The sequence below is a fragment of the Perognathus longimembris genome, chromosome 24 (assembly GCF_023159225.1).
Source record: "Perognathus longimembris pacificus isolate PPM17 chromosome 24, ASM2315922v1, whole genome shotgun sequence".
NCBI lineage: Eukaryota > Metazoa > Chordata > Mammalia > Rodentia > Heteromyidae > Perognathus > Perognathus longimembris.
Window position 1 is genome coordinate 2,167,819 of NC_063184.1, and position 19,451 is coordinate 2,187,269.

The window sequence follows — 19,451 nt, forward strand, 5'->3', positions numbered from 1 at the left end:
GCCTGAGCACTGTCCCTGGCTTCTTTTTGCTCAAGGCTAGCACTCTGCCACTTGAGCCCCAGCACCACTTCTGGCCATTTTCTGTATATGTGGTGCTGGGGAATTGAACCCAGGGCTTCATGTATATGATCAAGCACTCTTGCCACTAGGCCATATTCCCAGCCCAAAGCTCACTTTCTTAATAGAGTCTGATGTGCTCTTGTTATTTAATATCACAATCTAAACTCTCTCCTAATACTTCCAGTCCCTCTTTTTAAGTTCAGTTATACTCCTCCCCCATAAGAACATTTATATATAAATCTTATATATAAATTCAAATGTTTAAAATGTATATGGGACATATATGTTTTTAACATCAGGGTATATGTTATATATAATATAAATTAAAATTTAATGTTACAGTATACAATATATACAATATAATCTAGATTACATAATCACATATTAAGTGTATATACCACATAGATATATGTGCATATATCTACATAATGATATATTTACTACATAAAATTACAAAATACAAATGGTTTTTTTTTTGGTTTTAAAGTATTTACCCCTGAAGTTGATTTTTTTTAAAATATTTCCCTACTAATGTGGTATTTACTAGACATCGTTACTTGGAATATTATTTGCAGGTCTATTTGAAAGTAGGTATTTTTTCCCTCACAGAGCTGAATTGAAATGAAAAGTAGAGTTCCCTTTACTCCTACCAGAAATCAGTATGTTCTACATTCATTTTCGTTGTGTATTAGTATTTGGAGATTAACCCTATGGACTGTGAGTCAATCAATATATTTTTGGTATTATGTAACAGCCATTTTATTTTTTGGTGTGCCAGTACTGGCTTAAACTCAGGGCCTTGTGTGTTCCCTTGGCTTTATTGCTCAAAGCAGGAGCTCTATCTCTTGAGCATACCTCCACTTCCAGCACTCTAATTTCTATAACAATTTATGTTTTTCGTAGCTTAGAAGAAATTTTATTCTAGCTACTCAGGAGGTAGTGATCTGAAGATCACAGTTCAAAGCTAGCCTGAGCAGGAAAGTCCACGAGGCTCTCAACCTCCAATTAACTACCAATGAAAACTAGAAGTGGAGCTGTGGCTCAAGTGGTAGAGCGCTAGGCCTTGAACACAAAATCTCAGGAACAGTGCCCAGGCCCTGGGTTCTAAAGTCAAGACTGGAAAAACAAAACAAAACAAAAACGCACGCAGGTGCGCACATACACACATGAAAATGATTCCTGAAATTACACACACACACACACACACACACGAAAATATGACTCCTGACTGGTGAAGTGGGAAGTGCTGACTTACCTCACATATCTGCTGGACGGCTGTGGGCTGTCCATAGTCTCCTTTCAGTTGCTGGGTCGGCCTCAAGGGGATCTTGCAGAATGCTTGTTTTGTGTGAACGAGGGTGGTACAATGGCTGTACTGTCCATGGGCCTCTGCTGACATCTTACCTGTAGTTGCAGAGCCCGGAGAATGGTTTCTGGATGGGTTCTACAGAAGACACATGCTTGGTGCTATCCCAGAGATCTGTGCTCCCAGCTGGCCCTTTTCTGCCATTGATCTCTGCTCATTTGACTTTCTTCTTGAGCCCTAGAGCAGTGCTGTTGGGTGGGCAAAACTGACATTGTATTATAAGCATTTAATATGGAAATATGAAACTCTTTTGTTTTTCAGAAATGTGTTACCGATGAGTGTTTCTTTTTTGAGCGGTTGGAATCAAATAACTACAACACTTACCGGTCAAGGAAATACTCCAGCTGGTATGTGGCGTTGAAACGAACTGGGCAGTACAAACTTGGACCCAAAACAGGACCTGGGCAGAAAGCTATACTTTTTCTTCCAATGTCTGCAAAGAGCTGATTTGAACAGTATGGTCTAATCTCATTCCACATGAAGGTATATTTAAGAAATTTGTTAATGAAAAAGAACATATATCCATTAAACTTGGATAACTGTTGGATAACTTTTAATATAATAGTAAATAGTTAACCATTGTCCTTCACAGTTTTTCTGCTGGCAACCAGTGAAGATTAGCTACAGCTACAATATTTTTCATATTATTTGTTTGATTTTTAAGAGGATTAAAATGTGTGTTTACAAATTGTTATCATAGAAATCATCTACAGGAAGAAAACAATAGCATCAGGCATTTAACCCACCCCAACTCTCATGTCTTCTGCACTCATCTATCTGTGTGACTGGTTGAAACATTTGTAGGACACATGAATGTGGATTTAATCTATTCCTGTCATGGTTTTGTAATTGTCTGGCAGGTGTTTGTGATAGAGTTTATACAGCAGGCCCGGGTACACTGCCGGCAGCTCTTCCATGGTGAGATCAATCTTGTCAAACCCTTCTCTGGACCCATAGAGCAGCAGCCTGGCGGCTCTGCGGGTGATGAGAGTGGTATCTTGGGTCTTGGCGAGGGCATTGAGATCCATCCACTCGCACCTCAGGCATTCGTGATGGCAAAAGTCTATGGTGAGCGAGCGTGGGCTAAGGCGGCAGATGACATACATATCTGATTTCCCGAAAGCGCCCGGACTCCTGTGCTGCTGTCGAATACTCAGGAGGGACCTGAATTCTGATGTTATCCCCGTCTCTTCAAACACTTCTCGAACTGCCGTGTCCCCTGGATACCAGGATGAGCAGAGAGTAAGGATCGCACTTGTTCAGACGTCATCAGAGATCTTCAGTGAAGATCTCAAAGTTCAAAAGCAACACAAACTTGTTTTCTGGACATTCTGAATACAGACTGGTTGTTTTTGTTGGTTTTACTGCTTTCCATTTAAGCCACTTTTCAGAAACGGAGCATTTATTTGCTCCTTGGAGGCATAGCCCCTTGTGCATTTTGAGGGTCACATCTTTCTAACCTCTTCATGCTCTGTTTCCCAAAAAGGTAAAAACAGCTGTCAAGGGTTTAAAACACATGTGTACAAGCCGTACTTAATGTTCGAACATATTTCCTCATTACCTTGCCCCTAAATAGCCATCAGTTCCAAGCACCAAAGAAAAGGGAGTTGGTAAAAATGAAAGAATAAAGGAAGAAAATCTAGATTAAGAGAATACTTAGAAAAATAATTGTATTCTGTTCTACCTGTTTGTTATTAACTATTATTGACTGTGACTCTTAGAAGTTTATACAGTCTCTCTATGCTTATTCAAATGTGCATTTCTGTTCCTTAAATGCTTTGAAAAGTAACCGTGTGGATCCTGGTCAGCTCTCAGTACCACTAACCAGAAGCTGGCCTTAGCTCACGAGCCTAGGCCGACTGTACACCACGGCTGCACACACTGGGCTAGTGGTTCCGCAGTCACCCAAGCAGGTGACTGAAACTGGCACTGTCTATACTTCTGATCAGCTTAAATTGAATCAGCACAGCAGAGGCTAGATTGAAAATGGAAAGTGCTGACAAGAATTGAGGCAGAAGCCCTTTCTACCACAAAATGGAAATCTCTCCAAGGAGTTCAACGTGAATTTCAATTAAAAAAAAAAAAAGATAAAGCGATTTATTCTCCTGTGCCTTTGACAGACTGTAACCTAAACTGAAGTAACATTTAGTGTGTAGGTATTGAAGAACTTAGAGGTTTTGTGGTTTTTGCTGGGAGCCAGTGGCTTAGGTATGTAATCCTAACTAATCAGGAGACCGAGATCTGAGGATCACGGTTCACAGCCAGCCCAGGCAGGAAAGTCTGTGAGACTCTTTATCTCCAATTAAGCACCAAACCGAAAGCCAGAAGTGGAGCTGTGGCTCAAGAGGTGGAGCTCTAACTGTGAGCTAAAAGCTCAGAGATAGGGCCCAGGCCCCTGAGTTCAAGCCCTAGGATTGACACGAAAAAAACAAACCCCAAGAGATACATGTTGAAACATGTCATATTGGTTTAATTATAGGACAGTAATGAAGTTTATATTTGCTATTTCTATTTTGTAATAATACTAGGATTAGTGTGAAAAAGAAAAACCTTTGCAGAATATGCTGCTGGAGAGATCATTTGCATCAGTGCAGTCAGACTCATTAGGAAGGTGGCAATTTGACTATTAGGCCTTACAGAGGTACTTTTCTACTCAAGTCTTGTATTTTGTTTTATACAACATTTTCATTTACATAGTATTGTTAAAGATTCCAAGCAAACAAGTTTCTCAGTTAACTACTTGCTTACAGGGAATTAATAAAACCCCAGTATAAATGTTAAGCTGTCCGAGGATGCAGTATGCCAAGTATGTCACAGGCCTTCCCAGATACATGGGGAGGGCTGAGGTTCCAGGCCAACCCCGGTGGCAAAAGGAGTCTGCTGGATCCTGCCACCACGGCGATGCTGGATGCCCTGTGTGGGCCTCGGCCTGCGCCTATCAGCTCATCGGGGATGGGAAGCCAGAGCGGCCAGCAGGACCTGGTGTGCGCCCCGAAGTTGCCGGGCAGGCACAGGACCGGCAGCACGGCTCAGCCATGGGGCGCTGCCTACCACCCCCAAATGTTATTTTGTGCTGTGTTCTTAAAACAGAAATGCCCTCATCTAGACCTCGCTTCCCGGATGTAGTGGAGGGGGAAGTATTCCACACTTCCAGGAAGTATGGCGATGCCAGTTGCTGCTCATTTTCTTAAATTGTTCTGGAGTGAGGAAAGTAGATAGGATTTCTGGATAGGTGGGATGTTTTGAGAAGCACAAATACTTCAGAAACGGAGTGCATTTTAAACTTAGATGGGCTTAAAGAAAGAGGCCGGGGGTAACTTAAGCCTCCACTTCAATTGGCTTGGAAACGTTTCTTCTTCGTTTATATCTAAATATATAGGAAATTCAGAGGCTTCAGATAAGTGCAAAGAGAAACAATCTGCTCATTCGCCAAGGCCTGGTTCAGACGGGGGAGCTCCCCAAGCCCGCCAGAGCAAGAACACAGAGTCAGCTGGTCCACAGGCTCTCACTAGGAGCTCTGGCATCTTTGTGAGACAGTCCTACAGCCCAATCTGGCCGAAAACTCAGCATCCTCCGGACTCAGCCTCCTGAGTGCTGTGATTGCGATCACAGTTGTTCATCATCGTCCCAGTTGAGAAAAGAACCTATGACCTAGTCTGCAGAGCATCTGCCAGAAGGCACACAAAAGGTCAGCGTGCACTGAACCCAGGCTTGTGTTACACACATGTGTTTGTATTTATTTATATGTAATCAGATATATATATGTGTGTGTGTATATGCAATTGATTTATTCAAATTGTTAGGAGTTGGCTATCTATGTGCATATCTATGTAATATTTTTAAAATAAGGTTTCAAGAACATACACAATTTTCAGTAAAACAGATTGAGGAGTCTGCTTTGATATAACTGTTGACTGAAGAGAGTTGGGGATGTAAACATTACAGATCCTGAGCTGGCTTTGGTGGTGGCTCACGGCTGTCACCCTAGCTACTCAGGAGGCTGAAGTCTGTGGGTCATGGTTTGAAGTCAGCCTGGGCAGAAAAATTCAGCTACCGGACCACTATCTCTAATTAACCAGCCAGAAAATCCTGCCTCACACTGGAGGCTGGCTCAAGAGGTAGCGCCAGCTGTGAGCAAAAAGTCCAGCAAGAGCAGGAGGCCCTGAGTTCAAGCCCTAGTACTGGCATGAAAAAAAAATCCTGGTAAAAGAAATAATATTGGTATCTACAAACAACTGGAGTAAGATGACACTGAGGGGCTGGGAATGTGGCTTAGCGGTAGAGTGCTTGCCTTGCATGCATGAAGCCCTGGGTTCAATTCCTTAGCACCACATACCCAGAAAAGGCCAGAAGTGGTGTCGTGGCTCAAGTGGTAGAATGTTAGTCTTGAGCAAAAAGAAGCCAGGGACAGTGCTCAGGCCCTGAGTGCAAGCCTGGGACTGGCCAAAAAAAAAAAAAAAAGACACTGAATTTGATACAATGGTTTAAAGAAAATACTAGTTTGTGCACATCCAGCAACATAAAGAATATTTAGATTATACCTGATTTTACTGTCTTAAATAGGAGTTCAATGAGTTGTTAGTAGGCTACTTCTCAAATATGCATTGGTTTCCTTAGTATTCAAAATAAAGTTTTCATAAAGAACTGAATCACTGCAACTATAATTAGCTTTATCATTCATTTCTCTGTAGGAAAAAGTGTATTTTAAGAACTTGTGTTTTCTCATCATTTAATTCCAACAGCTTTAGTCATATTCAAAATTAGCTTAACGATGAATATCCAAAGCTGTTCTGTTTCTCACAGATGAGTCTAGAAGCAGTCTACTCCTAAGGGGAAGAAGTATTATGTTCTTAATGGTATTACTTAGACTAATGAAACAAGGTGTAATAGAAATTTTGTTAGTTTCATATTGGCCCTGAAGTAATCTGTCTGGAACTTTCTGACTTGGTTGGAACAAATTAAAAAGTTTAAATTCTTAGCTATAAAGCAATAAAAAAAGCACACAAAATTTCTCAATATTCCCATGCTTATTAAAAAATAGGAGATGCATACCAATATCTTCTCCAGGCTCTGACAGGCCTCCCGGAAACTTCCATGTGTTTGGTAACTGCAGTATAAAATCAGAAAATAAAGTTTACACATTTTTTCATGCATACACACATGCCTACTTGCAGATTCTACAAACATCCTTAACTGGTTGAAGTGATTTAAGAATTTCCTTGTGTGTGTGGGGGGGGGGGCATGCATGGCTCAGCAGGTAGAGCATTGTCCAATGAACAAAAGCGTCAGATCAAGTTAGAGTCATAGTCTCTGACCAAATATATATAAAGCCAGGCACCAGTTGTCCATGCCTTAGTTACTCTCAGGTGGCTGAGATCTGAGGAGCACGGGTGGAAGTCAATCCAGGCAGGAACGCCTGGGGTTATCTCCAATTAACCATTAAAAAAGTCAGAAGTGGGGCTGGGAATGTGGCTTACTGGTAGAGTGCTTGCCTAGCATGCATGAAGCCCTGGGTTCGACTCCTCAGCACCACATAAACAGAAAAAGACAGAAGTGGCGCTGTGGCTCAAGAGGAAGAGTGCTAGCTTTGAGCAAAAGAAGCTCAGGGACAGGGCTCAGGCCCTGAGCCCAAGCCCCAAGACTGGGAGAAAAAAAAAAGAAGTGGAGCTGTGGTTCAAGAGACAAAGCGCCAGCCTTGAATGAAAAAGCTATGGAAGTGCCCAGAACCTGAGTTCAAGTCTCCATTATCAGCACACACACACACACACACACACACACACACAAAATTACTTTCTTTTCCCAGCTTTCTTTCTTGTTTCCATTGAAGAAGCTTGTAACTGATGAAAACTTTACTTTTTTTCTTCAGGAAATAGAAGTGTGGTTAATTAGTTAATGTGATCAAATTTGTATTAATGAAATTTTGGTGAGAAATATGTACTTCATTTGTGTAATTTTTTTTAAAGTGCTGCTAGTTAACTATGAACAGATAGAATCTTACAGATGCTGCTATAAATGAGTAGAAATTACAGAATAAATTTAATCACTGAAGTATGCTGTTCTTAATTTTCACACATTTTACTGTACTGTGTGTCTAACCAGAAGTATTACTATTAACATTTTTATTGTTATTGATTTTATGTAAAACATAATTGCTTTTCATGGGTAGAGTGAATAAAATTAATTAGTCTACATTTTTTTGTCTATTATTTCTTTGTATTCTCTCTGGTGGGGAGAAGCAAGTAGAAAGATCTTTTGATCAGTGATAGCAGAAATAGATTAACTTGGACTAGTGGTAAACAAATAGATTTAAAAAAAAAAGAAAAGCTGGGCACATATGGCTCATGCTTGCAATCTTGGCCACTCAGGAGGCTGATTTTAGGATGGTGGTTTTTTTTTTTTTTTTTTTTTTTTTGGCCAGTCCTGGGCCTTGGACTCAGGGCCTGAGCACTGTCCCTGGCTTCTTTTTGCTCAAGGCTAGCACTTTGCCACTTGAGCCACAGCGCCACTTCTGGCCGTTTTCTGTATATGTGGTGCTGGGGAATCAAACCCAGGGCCTCATGTATACGAGGCAAGCTCTCTTGCCACTAGGCCATATCCCCAGCCCAGGATGGTGGTTTGAAATCAGTCATGGCAGGAAAGTCTGGGAGATTCTTATCTCCAATTAGCTGCCAAAAAAACCCAAAACATAATCAGAAGTGGGACTGTGGTTTAAGTGGTAAAGCGTTAAGTCTTGAGCAAAAGAAAAGAAAATGTTCAAGACCACTGCCCAGGCCTTGAGTTCAAGCTTCAGGACCAGCATCACACACACACACACACACACACACAAATATAATGTGGCACAGAATGTTTTGTGGCTACCATGACTATATTTCTTTTAGAATTCTGCTGTAGCTATCCAAAATCATTATTCAAAACTAAAGAACAACAAAAATTACAACACAGAAGGGCATGTTGTCTTTAGCCAGTACATTTTACATTCTTCATTCATAAAACAAACGTGGACATTCCCCTGTGAGCCCTGCCTGGCCCACGCAGTTCCGGGATGAGTGCTTCTGAAAGCGTGTGTCACTTCCAGCCACACCAGCTTGGAGACTGGGGCCTGGATCCTAGAGTTTACACAGACAGATGACTACTGGGTACAGAATTCAGGCTATTCTCTGTGTCTGGCTCAGGCTTGACATTTATAAAGTGTATTATGCTTTACTTACTAATGTACAAATCTGGCTCATCATCTCCAATTTTGGGGTTCCACTTTGAAATAGTTTCAGAAACATGTTTTACAGAAATGTCAGGGTTATTGGACATTGCCACCATAAACTCTAGTTGTAACCCCTTCATGAAAAAATGTTAGGACAGATACTTCCTGAAAACAGTAAAAGTCAGCTTTTAAGACCTTAACCTATAACCGATGAAAATTATTGAAAACTGATGGTTTGGAAGCATGAAATTATTAGAAAGTGGAAAATATGAGGTAGAATACTTTTAAAAATTCATATAAATTTGATTTTGACTACTTCAAATCCTAACACTTTATTGTGGAAATATTAAATATATTTTTTGCCTGGGAAGTAGTTTGGTAGTTTGTAACATTTGCTAGTACCACTTAGGTTTAGCTAGTTTGAATTTTTTTCTTTCCCCCAAAGAGCCTGAACAATTATAATTCTAACTGGAAGAGAGGCTGGAGTCCCTCCATCTTTAAGAAGTTGTGCAACAGTTTCAGTTCAACATGTCAGTCTATAAGTAAACTGCATCTCCACCCTTTTCCTTTATATTAAAAATACTCCCATTGTTGAGCTTGGCAATTTTAATAATACCAAAATAGTAGCAACATATATTAGCGGTTCACCTTGTTCCAAGCACAGCTAAGTGTTTTTCTAAGACTGTGCACATTAAACTTAAGCGATCCAATGAGAGTAGATTACAGTTCTCATTTTCACGGTAATAAAATGGGGAGGGCACTAACTTGTCTGGGGTCACACACCTGGTTTGTGACAAACTCAAGTTAAAAATCCAGCAGTTGGATTTTAACCATCATTTAAGAAATTTAAAAAATTACCTTGAAAAGGAAAAAGCCAGGTGGCTGGTGGCTCACCCTGTAATCTTAGTTACTCAGGAGGCTGAAATTGGAGGATCAGGGTTTGATGCCAGCCTGGGCAGGAAAGTTCATAAGACTCTTATTTCCAGTAAACTCATAAACGTCAAGAGTGGTGCTGTGGCTCAAGTGGTACAGCACTAGCCTTAAGCACAAAGAGGTTCAGGGACAGCACCCAGGCCCTGAGTTCAAGCCCCAGGACTGGTAAAAACAAAGTTAGCTGGTATCTTTTCATATTTTCACTAACCCATAACCATAGTCCTTGTTTGTCTACCTATCCTTTTTCCCTCAGATCTAACTAGAATATTGTCAGTCCAATCAGGATTTGTATCTTAGAACTGTGATCCTCCAGGGCTCAGAAATTTTGGACTAAAAGCCTTAATGTTGAACATTTTTGTTATCTACTTGGTGCATGTGAACTCACATAGATTGTAAGTAGCACGGGTTTTATTTCTTAACCAGTGATTTACCATTATTCTACCTTTCTAATTTATTAGTTCATGAGGAAAAACATTACTAATGGTAGGTTTTTAAATTTTAGGCTTTTTGGTTTATTATGTTTTTCCTCTTTTCCTTTCCTATTAAATAAGACAAAACATCTCTGTGCTTACGTAAAATTCCATGATCTTTTTCCCCTAATCTTACGAAAGGAACTTTCCACTCAAAGAAATCTTGCCAAGTATTCCTGTGGCTACTTGCTTTGTTTGTGATGACATGTATAACTCCTTCCGGCTTTGGTGAGATTACCTTACATGTATCTATTTTTACATACTAAAAAAGGTTAACTTATCCTAATAACCTGTTGAAATGTATGATTTTTTTTTTTTTTTTGGCCAGTCCTGGGCTTTGGACTCAGGGCCTGAGCACTGTCCCTGGCTTCCTTTTTGCTCAAGGCTAGCACTCTGCCACTTGAGCCACAGCGCCATTTCTGGCCATTTTCTGTATATGTGGTGCTGGGGAATCGAACCCAGGGTCTCATGTATACGAGGCAAGCTCTCTTGCCACTAGGCCATATCCCCAGCCCCGAAATGTATGATTTTTAAACAAGTAGGTCTAAAGTTTGGAATGGTAAAATTTTGTTAGACACTTGTCCACAGTAAATGTGATATTCATCTCTATGTGTACACAGGAGAAAGTAGAAGACTGTGGGGTGATGGATGGTCTCATCTGCAGCTCTGCGATCCTCTCTGCACTGTTAGCCCCAGGAGTAAGCATTTAAAGGGACCCACTAAGGGTACATTTCTTTTGTAGTTTTTTTTTTTTTTTTAGAGAAAATAAGATGCTCTCTTAAAACAATTTTGAATAGTGCTGTTTCTTCAACGACCTTTCCTGAAGATAACCTCGTTTGTTTTAGGGTTTCTAGGATAGGTGGGCTGATTTTAAAAATCCTTTTTCTCACTCTCTTCCCACTTCCACACACCTCTACTGTCTTGTAAGCAGAGGTTTCACTTCAGGACTTTCCCTGGCCGTGGTTTGTGCAGCCCTAGCCGGGAGCATATTATTCATTCATTTTAGTATTTGTATCCTAACTATAAGCTCCAAATGTAGAAAGATTGCTTTGCTTTCTGATGTATACCCAGTGCTGGAATCATGACAGGAAACTCATGATATTTAGTCAATGAACAACTAGCTCTTAAACATCCAGTGTATGAAGTCTTATTAATCATATGGAAAGGGATGAAAATCTGGAATGTATGAATAACAAGGGTGAAGGCCATTTTTCCACCATTTTTGTTACTATTAATGTGTTGGACAGAGGCCTACCATTTCGTAAGTCAGGTAATGAGTACATTTCGGTTTTTGGACAATGTCACTCCTCCATTTCCTTTCCACTCCTTCCCCCTCCAATCCCTGCCCACAAGCTGCACAGTTCATTTTCCACACAGTGTCTACTGAGTAGCATGACTGCCTTTGTTCACCCTCCCTCCCTTTCTGCTCCCCTTTACTCTCCTAGAAGCAAATCCCAAAGCAAAAACATCACCAATAACGAAAACTCCCACAATTCTCCATTTCCTGGAGTTCGATTCAATAAACAGTCTCTTAAATGTTAAGAAAAGTTACACTTTTGTGGTCCTCCTCTGAGTGTGTGTGCATGTGGATGCCTAGGAGTCCTGCAAAGGTTGTCACGTCCACTTGTAGTTTAGATCTAGCTTCCACATGAGAGAAAATGAGCTGTTTTTTTCTGACCTCGGCTGACTTCATTTAGCATGTTTTGTTCCAGGTCCTACCAAAGGACATTTTAACTGGAAACTTAGTTCTCTGAGTGTGGGCATGAGGTTGTGCTATGCACTCAAATTTTATTCTGTAGAACACACTTCACACTAGTGCCTGGGCAAAGTGAGGTACTTACAGAAAAAGGAGGAAAGCTGGCTAGAATGTGTGAAAAGTATCATCATTAGTTATCTGTAATAAATACTATTTTGAGTGTGTAATTTATAGTCAGTTATAGATAATAGCTATCAGTTATGCTTAAATTACACATAACTCCCAAAGGTAGAAACTACCATGATTCAGTTTTCTGCTGGCTTTCACTAAACAATGAACTACACCAGACTAGTTTTCCTCTCCTAAATGGATTGCTGTTTATAACTTAAAAACCCAAGCCCCACTTAAGTGTACCTTTCCTACTTAATCCACAAAGAAACCACTGTTTTATGTACTTGGAATCTGTCTAGCTTCTTCCAACTGCCCAGAAGCCTCAGGGGCGCCAGGGACTCCGCTGGACTCTGCAGTAGCAACTTGTCGTCTTAAACCACCAATCATTGGCAGGTTTGGAGACCCGCCAAATCAGGAAGCTTGTGGGACTGCATTTAGCAGTTCTCAAAGCTGATAGCACCTGGGGGGCTCAGCAACTAGCGGAGGGCTGTTGGCCCCTGGTGGGGCTGAGAGCTGCCTGTGGGTGGGTCGGTACTGTTACATCTAGTTAGCGCTAGTCTCTGCCACCAGTGCCATGTAGCCACTGGACTCCACCCACAGACGGCAAGGCTGGGGAGAGGAGCAGCTCCTTTAGGGGTGCTTAGGCACTGGGCAGGCTTCCTGGGGCTTCAGGCTCCTCACTGCCCCCCACATGGGCAGCCAGTCCGCAGCGCACCGAACATTCTGCACCTACCTGGAGCTTTTCATGCAGCCATCAGCACCAGTGGCTTTAGGATGCAGGTCTCAGGTGCCAGCGCCAGCAGAGCAACATGTTGCCTCCCAGAGGCTGAGTGACGGCTGTGTGCTTTCCCGAATGAAGAGACCCCCCGCACCCCCCACCAGAAGGGCAGATGATCACTTCAATGTGAAGTCCCGCGAGATGCAGCTCAAGCAGGAGAAAGCATCTCCCGATTCTCCCTTATCTGACTGAAACGCAGAGCTGAGTAAGCATCCCATCCAGGGCTGGGGATATGGCCTAGTGGCAAGAGAGCTTGCCTCCTATACAAGAGGCCCTGGGTTCAATTCCCCAGCACCACATATACAGAAAACGACCAGAAGTGGCGCTGTGGCTCAAGTGGCAGAGTGCTAACCTTGAGCAAAAAGAAGCCAGGGACAGTGCTCAGACCCTGAGACCAAGCCCCAGGACTGGTCAAAAAAAAAAAAAAAAAGAATCCCATCCAGTGGTGTGGGGGAGGTAGGATGTGGGGTGTATGTGATAGGGTGTATGTTGGGGGACAGTCTGGAGGAGACATGGACGTTTGAAGTCAAGAAGTAGACCTGATGAGAATCTTGGTTAAAAACTGGTCTGTCACCTCATACTAATGCAGATCCAAGATTTCAACGTAAGACCAGAAACTTGAAGCTACTACAGGAAGGCGTAGGAGAAGCATTAGAACTTACTGGCACAGGCTCAGACTTTCTGAGTAGTTTTCCAGGGACTTGGCAAATACCGAAAACTGGCAAATGGGATTGCATCCAAGGAAAAAAGTTTCTGCACATGGTTACTAAGCTAAAAAGCCTACAGAATAGATCTCTGCCAGCTACACACATGACAAGGGCCAGCATCTAAAATATACAGGAGCTCAAGAAACTAGGCCCCTACTATGTAACTGTACCCTTTTTGCACAACATCTTGTCAAAAAAAATTGTGTTCAATTAATAAATAAATTAAAAAAAAAAGAAACTAGGCCCCCAAAGAATCACTGACACACTACATGGAGCAAAGAAGCTAAGACGTCTCAGAAGTAAAACACAGCCAATACACATCAGTGCTCAACATTTGTGGCCATAAAGGAAATGCAAGTCAGAACAACCCAAGTGCCACTGAGAACACTTCCCGAACAAAAAAATAAAAGCCTTAAAATAGGCTTGAAAAAGGATCAAGTCTTCCTCTCTTCAATCACCATTTTCTAAGTCCATTTCCAAAAGTTAACCTATTTGTCATTTCTAACATATGAAGTAGCTTCATACTTCTGAATACCACACGGTTTCTATGTGTATAGTCCTAGCTTAGTTAATTGTTGATGACAAATTTAAAAAATCGATTTGACTGTTCTAATGGTGAATATTTTAGAAACATGTTTCATCTTATTTATTTTTGTGTGAGACCTGGGGCTTGAACTCAGAGCCTGGGCATTGTTCCTGAGCCTCTTTGCGCAAGGCTAGCACTCTACCGCTTGAGCCACAGCTCCATTCTGAGGTTTCTGGTGGAGTTAATTGGAGACAAAAGCCTCATAGACTTTCCTGTCTGGGCTGGCTTTGAACCTCGATCCTCATCTCTTAGCTTCCTGAGTAGCTAGGATTACAGGTAATAAGCCACGGGCACCTGACTTTTTATACCATATTATATATTACTTTTAGTTTAATATTTTATGATGTAGAGGACTGAGCTCCACTAATCTAAACCCCCAAGCTCAAAACTTCTTTCCTCAGGCATGCTAAGAACACACAACTGAGCCACACCTCCAGCCCCAGTGAAACTTGTATACACTACATTAATAAAACATTCACAATTTACATGCATCTATAATTATCCGACATTCCCTGGACAGCCTCGGGCTTGTAGCTTCATTTAAATAAATGTCAGTGACTAATAGATGATTAGAAAGTAACTTAAAATTTCTGAAGCCTCTTAGCCATAGCAAAATGTCTATATTTTCTTCTACTCTGCAAAGAACAGATCATTTGGAAAGCAGTGTATAAGGCAGAAACAACCTACTTTATTTCGGTCTTGCACGACTAGTACTTTCCTAGTGTTTTCATCAAATACAGCTCCTGTTGGGAGAAAAATAAAAGACAACTGAAAAAACGTTAATCTCACTTAACTCTGATTTCTCCTATAAATACCTGTATTCATCAAAATCCTGTCCATGATTGAAAGCCCTGGTCAAATCAGCCACGGAGACCTGTCTCCAGCCAGGCAGTGGCTATTCAGATGTCCAGTTTTGGTTCCTAAACAACTCAGAGTAATGATGACAATTACAGCATACCCGAACTTGTAGGGTAATCATGCACTAATTGTATAGATTGTCTAGTCCTCATGGTGCACAAATAAATTTCTCTCTATTCTTTTATAGCACTTGCTTAAGTATTCAATTTTCAGTGCTTTTTTTTTGGCTCACATAAGCTTCTAAACTAAATACTATAATCTGTGTGGACTAAAAACAACATAGCTTCACTTCTCACCATTCCAGTAGGTGGGATGCCCAAGATCAAAGTGCTGGCAGATTCAGTGGCTGGGAAAGACCTGTTCCTGCAGACAGGCCTTCTAGCTGCGTGCTGGAAAGGGCTAACAAGCCTTCCTAGGGCTTTTATTTTTTTGGATGCTGTTCTTGACCCTTTTTGCTCAAGGCTAGCGCTTTACCACTTGAGCTATAGCTCTACTTGCAGCTTTTGGTAGCTAATTAGAGATGAGACTCACGGACTTTCCTCCCCGGGCTGGCTCTGAACTGTGATCCCTCAGATCTGAGTCTCCTGTGGCTTGAGTTATGGGCACCTGGGTTGCTCTATGGCCTCTTTTAGTAAGGGCTCTAGTTCCATTCACGAGGGTTCTTTTTTTTTTTTTTTTGTCCATTCACGAGGGTTCTGCAGTTATAATCTAGTTACTACCTCTTAATATTGCCATTCTGGGAATTATATTTTAAAGTATTTTTTTGGTTGGAGGGTGGGAGGATGTTAATATTCAGATAACAGCAACACTTAGAAGCACTAAATAGCTAGGCACCAATGGCTCACTCCTGTAATCCTAGCTACTCAGGAGGCTGAGATCTGAGGATCATGGTTCAAAGCCAGACAAATTCACAAGACTTATTTCCAATTAATCAGCAAAACATCAGAACTGGAGGTGGGGCTCAAGTGGTAAATTGCCAGGCTTGTGTGAAAATGCCAACTGAAGGTTTGAGGCCTAAATTCAAGGTCCAGTACTTTCAAGCACACACAAAAAGTACTGAATACATGAACTGACTTCTTTGTTCTTCCTTGAGTCACTGCAAAGAAATCAGCATGTGCTCACTGACAATCTATTATTTCTTAATATTTACTTCAAGACCTCTCAGAAACTAAGTAAATTTCCTTAGCATATGTATGCACAGTTTTATAGACTGCTTTGGAGGATATTATATATATTTAAGGTTCTAGTACATTGGTTTTCATTTATTCATCTACAATATACACTGTGGATTTTGCTTTATATTTGCTAGTTTTCATGACCAAAAAATAAGGTGTTCTCTATCATCTCTCTTTTAGTACTTTCCTTTGGGCAATCCTCAGTCAAAAATACTAAACACTTTAATGATTTGTGTTAGATTCCTTTAATGAGCTGGTTTAAACACATATGTACTTACATGTGAAAAGGTATTTTATACATATTCATCCATTCAATACTGAGTTGTGTGTGTGCATGGGTATGTATATGTGTCATTTGTATTTTAAGTGAACTCATTTTGTGTCAGGCATATTTCTAGTTTTAGGGATATTGTGGTAAACCAAGCCCTCTACTATATGGGCTCACATTCTGGTATGTTTGTGGACAGGGAACAAACCAGGTAAGTTACTCTCAGGTGATAAATGCTATCAGACATTTGGAACCAAAGAAAAAGCAACGGGGCCGGGTGCTGGTGGCTCACAACTGTAATCCTAACTACCCAGGAAGCTGAGACCTGAGGACCAGAGTTCCAAGCCAGTCCAGGTAGGAAAGTCTGTGAGATCTTATTTCCAATAAACTACCCAAAAGATGAAAGTGGAGATGCAGACTAAGTGGTAGAGCACTAGCCTTGAGCAAAAAAGCTCAAAGGCGGTGCCCATGCCCTGAGCTCAAGCCCTAGGACCAGCACAATAAAGCAACTGGAATGATACTGAAATAAAAACTCCAGACTTTGATCACTTAAACTTTGCCTTAATGAATTCTCTAACAATTTGAGGACAAAAAAAAAAAAAAAAAGAGACAAATTTTGTCTTGCTAGGGCACAGTGACCTCTGGTGGTCACAACATGAAAGTAAATTAATAACATCAGGGATTGTGAACAGCTGCTCAGAGCATATGATTAGTGAGTCTTCGGGCACTGTGCCAAGTGTGCATTAACTCAGGCGTCACAGTCCTCACATGAATACGACAGTGCCAGAGTTCACACGGCCTACTGGCCAGTGTGGAGAACAAGCAAGACCCCTGTGGTGCCTGGGTCCTCACAGCTGAGCAGTGAGCGCTTCCTCAGGGGCGAGGCTGGCCCTGCACTTGGACAGGCAGCCCCCTACTCGAAAAATACTGGGGCCTGCTTTATGCCACACTATGTTTTTGTTTTGTGTCGGTACTGGGGCTAGAACGTAGGGTCTGTGCGCTGTCCCTTAGCTTTCTTGCTCTGCTTGCAGCTTCTTGGCAGTTAATTAGATAAGCCTTTCCTGCAGGAGCTGGCTTTGAATCTCGATCCTTAAGTCGCAGCCTCCTGGGTAGGTAGGATTATAGAAGTAAGCCGCCAGCGCCTGGCTTTCAGTGGCACTATTTAAGCTGCTGACTTCCCATAACTCTGACACAAGTTCCAGTGTATCCTTTAGAAGGCGAATGCTAACCCTGCTCCTTCTTTGTGCTGCCCCCAGCTGAGGCATGAGGCAGGCTTTGTGGACTTGAAGGCTCTTATGAAGTACATGAGGCTCCCGAGTGAGCCGACAATCGGCTGAGCTGGAAGGAGAAAAGAACTGGAGGAACTTTCAAGCATGTTAGTTTCTGGTTATCTGGAGTTTGGGACTGACCTGCAACTCCTACTTGATGTGTGGCATAACCAGGCAATCTGCTGGGCCCTTCTCCCAGCCACAGAGTCAGAGTTGACGAATCGGATTCCGCGTGGTGGAAGCAGAAGCCCAGGGCCGCAGCAGGGGCAATGAATCGGCTCTGGAGGATAGGAATGTGTAGCCATACTGCTACTCTACCTTCCGATCGCCACTGCTGTATTGCAGCTGAAACGGAGAAGATTAAACATGTTAAAAACTTTCAATCACAGGAATACATTAAACTTCCACTCAATAAGCTGTACCTTCCAGAGGGCCATCTTAGATTTGAGAAGCTTGCTTGCTTGCCTTCCTTCCTGCCTTCCTTGTTTAACAGTAGCGAGGCATGATACCAGGGCCTGGGTGCCCGACTCAGCCTTTTCTGCTCAAAGCTAATGCTCTATCCCTTCTGATTCTTTTTTTTTTTTTTTTTTTTTTTTTTTTTTTTTTTTTTTGGCCAGTCCTGGGCCTTGGACTCAGGGCCTGAGCACTGTCCCTGGCTTCTTCCCGCTCAAGGCTAGCACTCTGCCGCTTGAGCCACAGCACCGCTTCTGGCGGTTTTCTGTATATGTGGTGCTGGGGAATCGAACCTAGGGCCTCGTGTATCCGAGGCAGGCACTCTTGCCACTAGGCCACATCCCCAGCCCCCCTTCTGATTCTTGATGGCTAATTGGAAATAAGAGTCTTACAGGCTTTCCTGCCTTAACTGGCTTCGAACCAACTCTCAGCTCTCAGCATTGTAGGCATGAGCCCTGGGTGTCGAGCCCAGAACAGTTAATATCTCCATACCCGTACCTCCTGGACACAGCAGGTGGCTCGCAGTAGGGCCTCAGGCCTGGCTCACACCCCCTGCGTGGGCTTCCCTGTGTCTTCGGGGATGCGGTGCCCAGACGCTGTGCTGCTCTCGAAGCTGGGAGAACAGGAGTGTGTCACGGCAGCCCACCCCGTTCTACTTCCCAGGAAGCTGGGCTTTCGGGGCTGATCAAGGCCCTGGGGTACACTCAATGTTAGCTCCTTTTTATTTTCTCCAGGAAACAAATACTTCTCTCCATCTCCACAGCTCACACCCGGCCTGGAGGTGTGCGGATACATCAGACCTTTAACAAAAATCTTCCTCACACTGATAATGTGCTTTCTAATTATGTAAAGAATAGCACAGTGCATTATTCCCACGTAAGTTATCTCTGGTCACAGGGATCCAGGGACGCAGACACCGCACCCGGGCCCCCAGTTCGAGCCCCGGGACGGGCACATACAGCGTGGACCCTGTGGCCGCGTGGACCCCCGGGGCCCCCAGGCCCACGCCCGCGGGGCCGAAGGGGGCCCCGAGCGTGCTACCGCTCCGCTCCTCCCCTGCCCACTCCCCTCGGGGCCGCGGCGCTGGGTCTCGGCCGAGGGCACGCGCAGGCGCACTTGCCCCGTAAGGCCGCGAGGAAGGCGGCGGCGTCCAGGTGGCCCAGCGCGCCCAGCGGCGTCAGGTGCACCGAGACGCCCCCGAAGCTGTCCGGCTCGCCCCGCAGCTCGTCGGCGCCACCGGGGAAGCGCGAGGCCGCGCAGCGCCCGGCCCGAAGGGGGACTCGGCCGGTGCGGGCCAGGAACAAGCGCCAGGGTGATACGCATGGCAGCGGCCACATCGCCGCCTGCCTGCCCGGACCAAGCCGCCGCAGCGAGCCCAGCTCCCGGCGCCCAGCGCCCCGCCTCCTGCCGCCGCGAGCCCCGCCCCCCGGAGCCAAGAGCCCCGCCCCCTGACACCTGGAGCTC

The 19,451-nt window shown here is 43.2% G+C and overlaps 2 protein-coding genes across 3 annotated transcripts in view; one reads left to right on the forward strand and one right to left on the reverse strand.

The window, feature by feature from the left end:
• Fgf2 (fibroblast growth factor 2) overlaps positions 1-2,086 on the forward strand; it is a 32,855-nt gene extending 30,769 nt beyond the window's left edge. The window contains exon 3 of the mRNA XM_048333713.1: positions 1,688-2,086. Within this exon, the coding sequence (XP_048189670.1) occupies positions 1,688-1,873 (186 nt within the window). The 3' untranslated portion in view covers positions 1,874-2,086. The remainder of the gene's footprint in view (positions 1-1,687) is intronic.
• On the reverse strand, positions 2,020-19,340 carry Nudt6 (nudix hydrolase 6). Of its 2 annotated transcripts, XM_048333711.1 has the most exons (5): positions 19,108-19,340; positions 17,676-17,879; positions 14,653-14,708; positions 6,479-6,533; positions 2,020-2,645 (listed from the first exon to the last, which is right to left on the reverse strand). In XM_048333711.1, exons 1-5 carry the CDS (start codon positions 19,322-19,324, stop codon positions 2,248-2,250), a joined length of 930 nt encoding a protein of 309 aa, XP_048189668.1. In that variant the 5' UTR covers positions 19,325-19,340; the 3' UTR covers positions 2,020-2,247. The 2 variants fall into 2 exon arrangements, with proteins under 2 accessions (XP_048189668.1, XP_048189669.1); XM_048333712.1 differs by lacking the exon at positions 17,676-17,879.
• Positions 19,341-19,451: the final 111 nt, after the last annotated feature.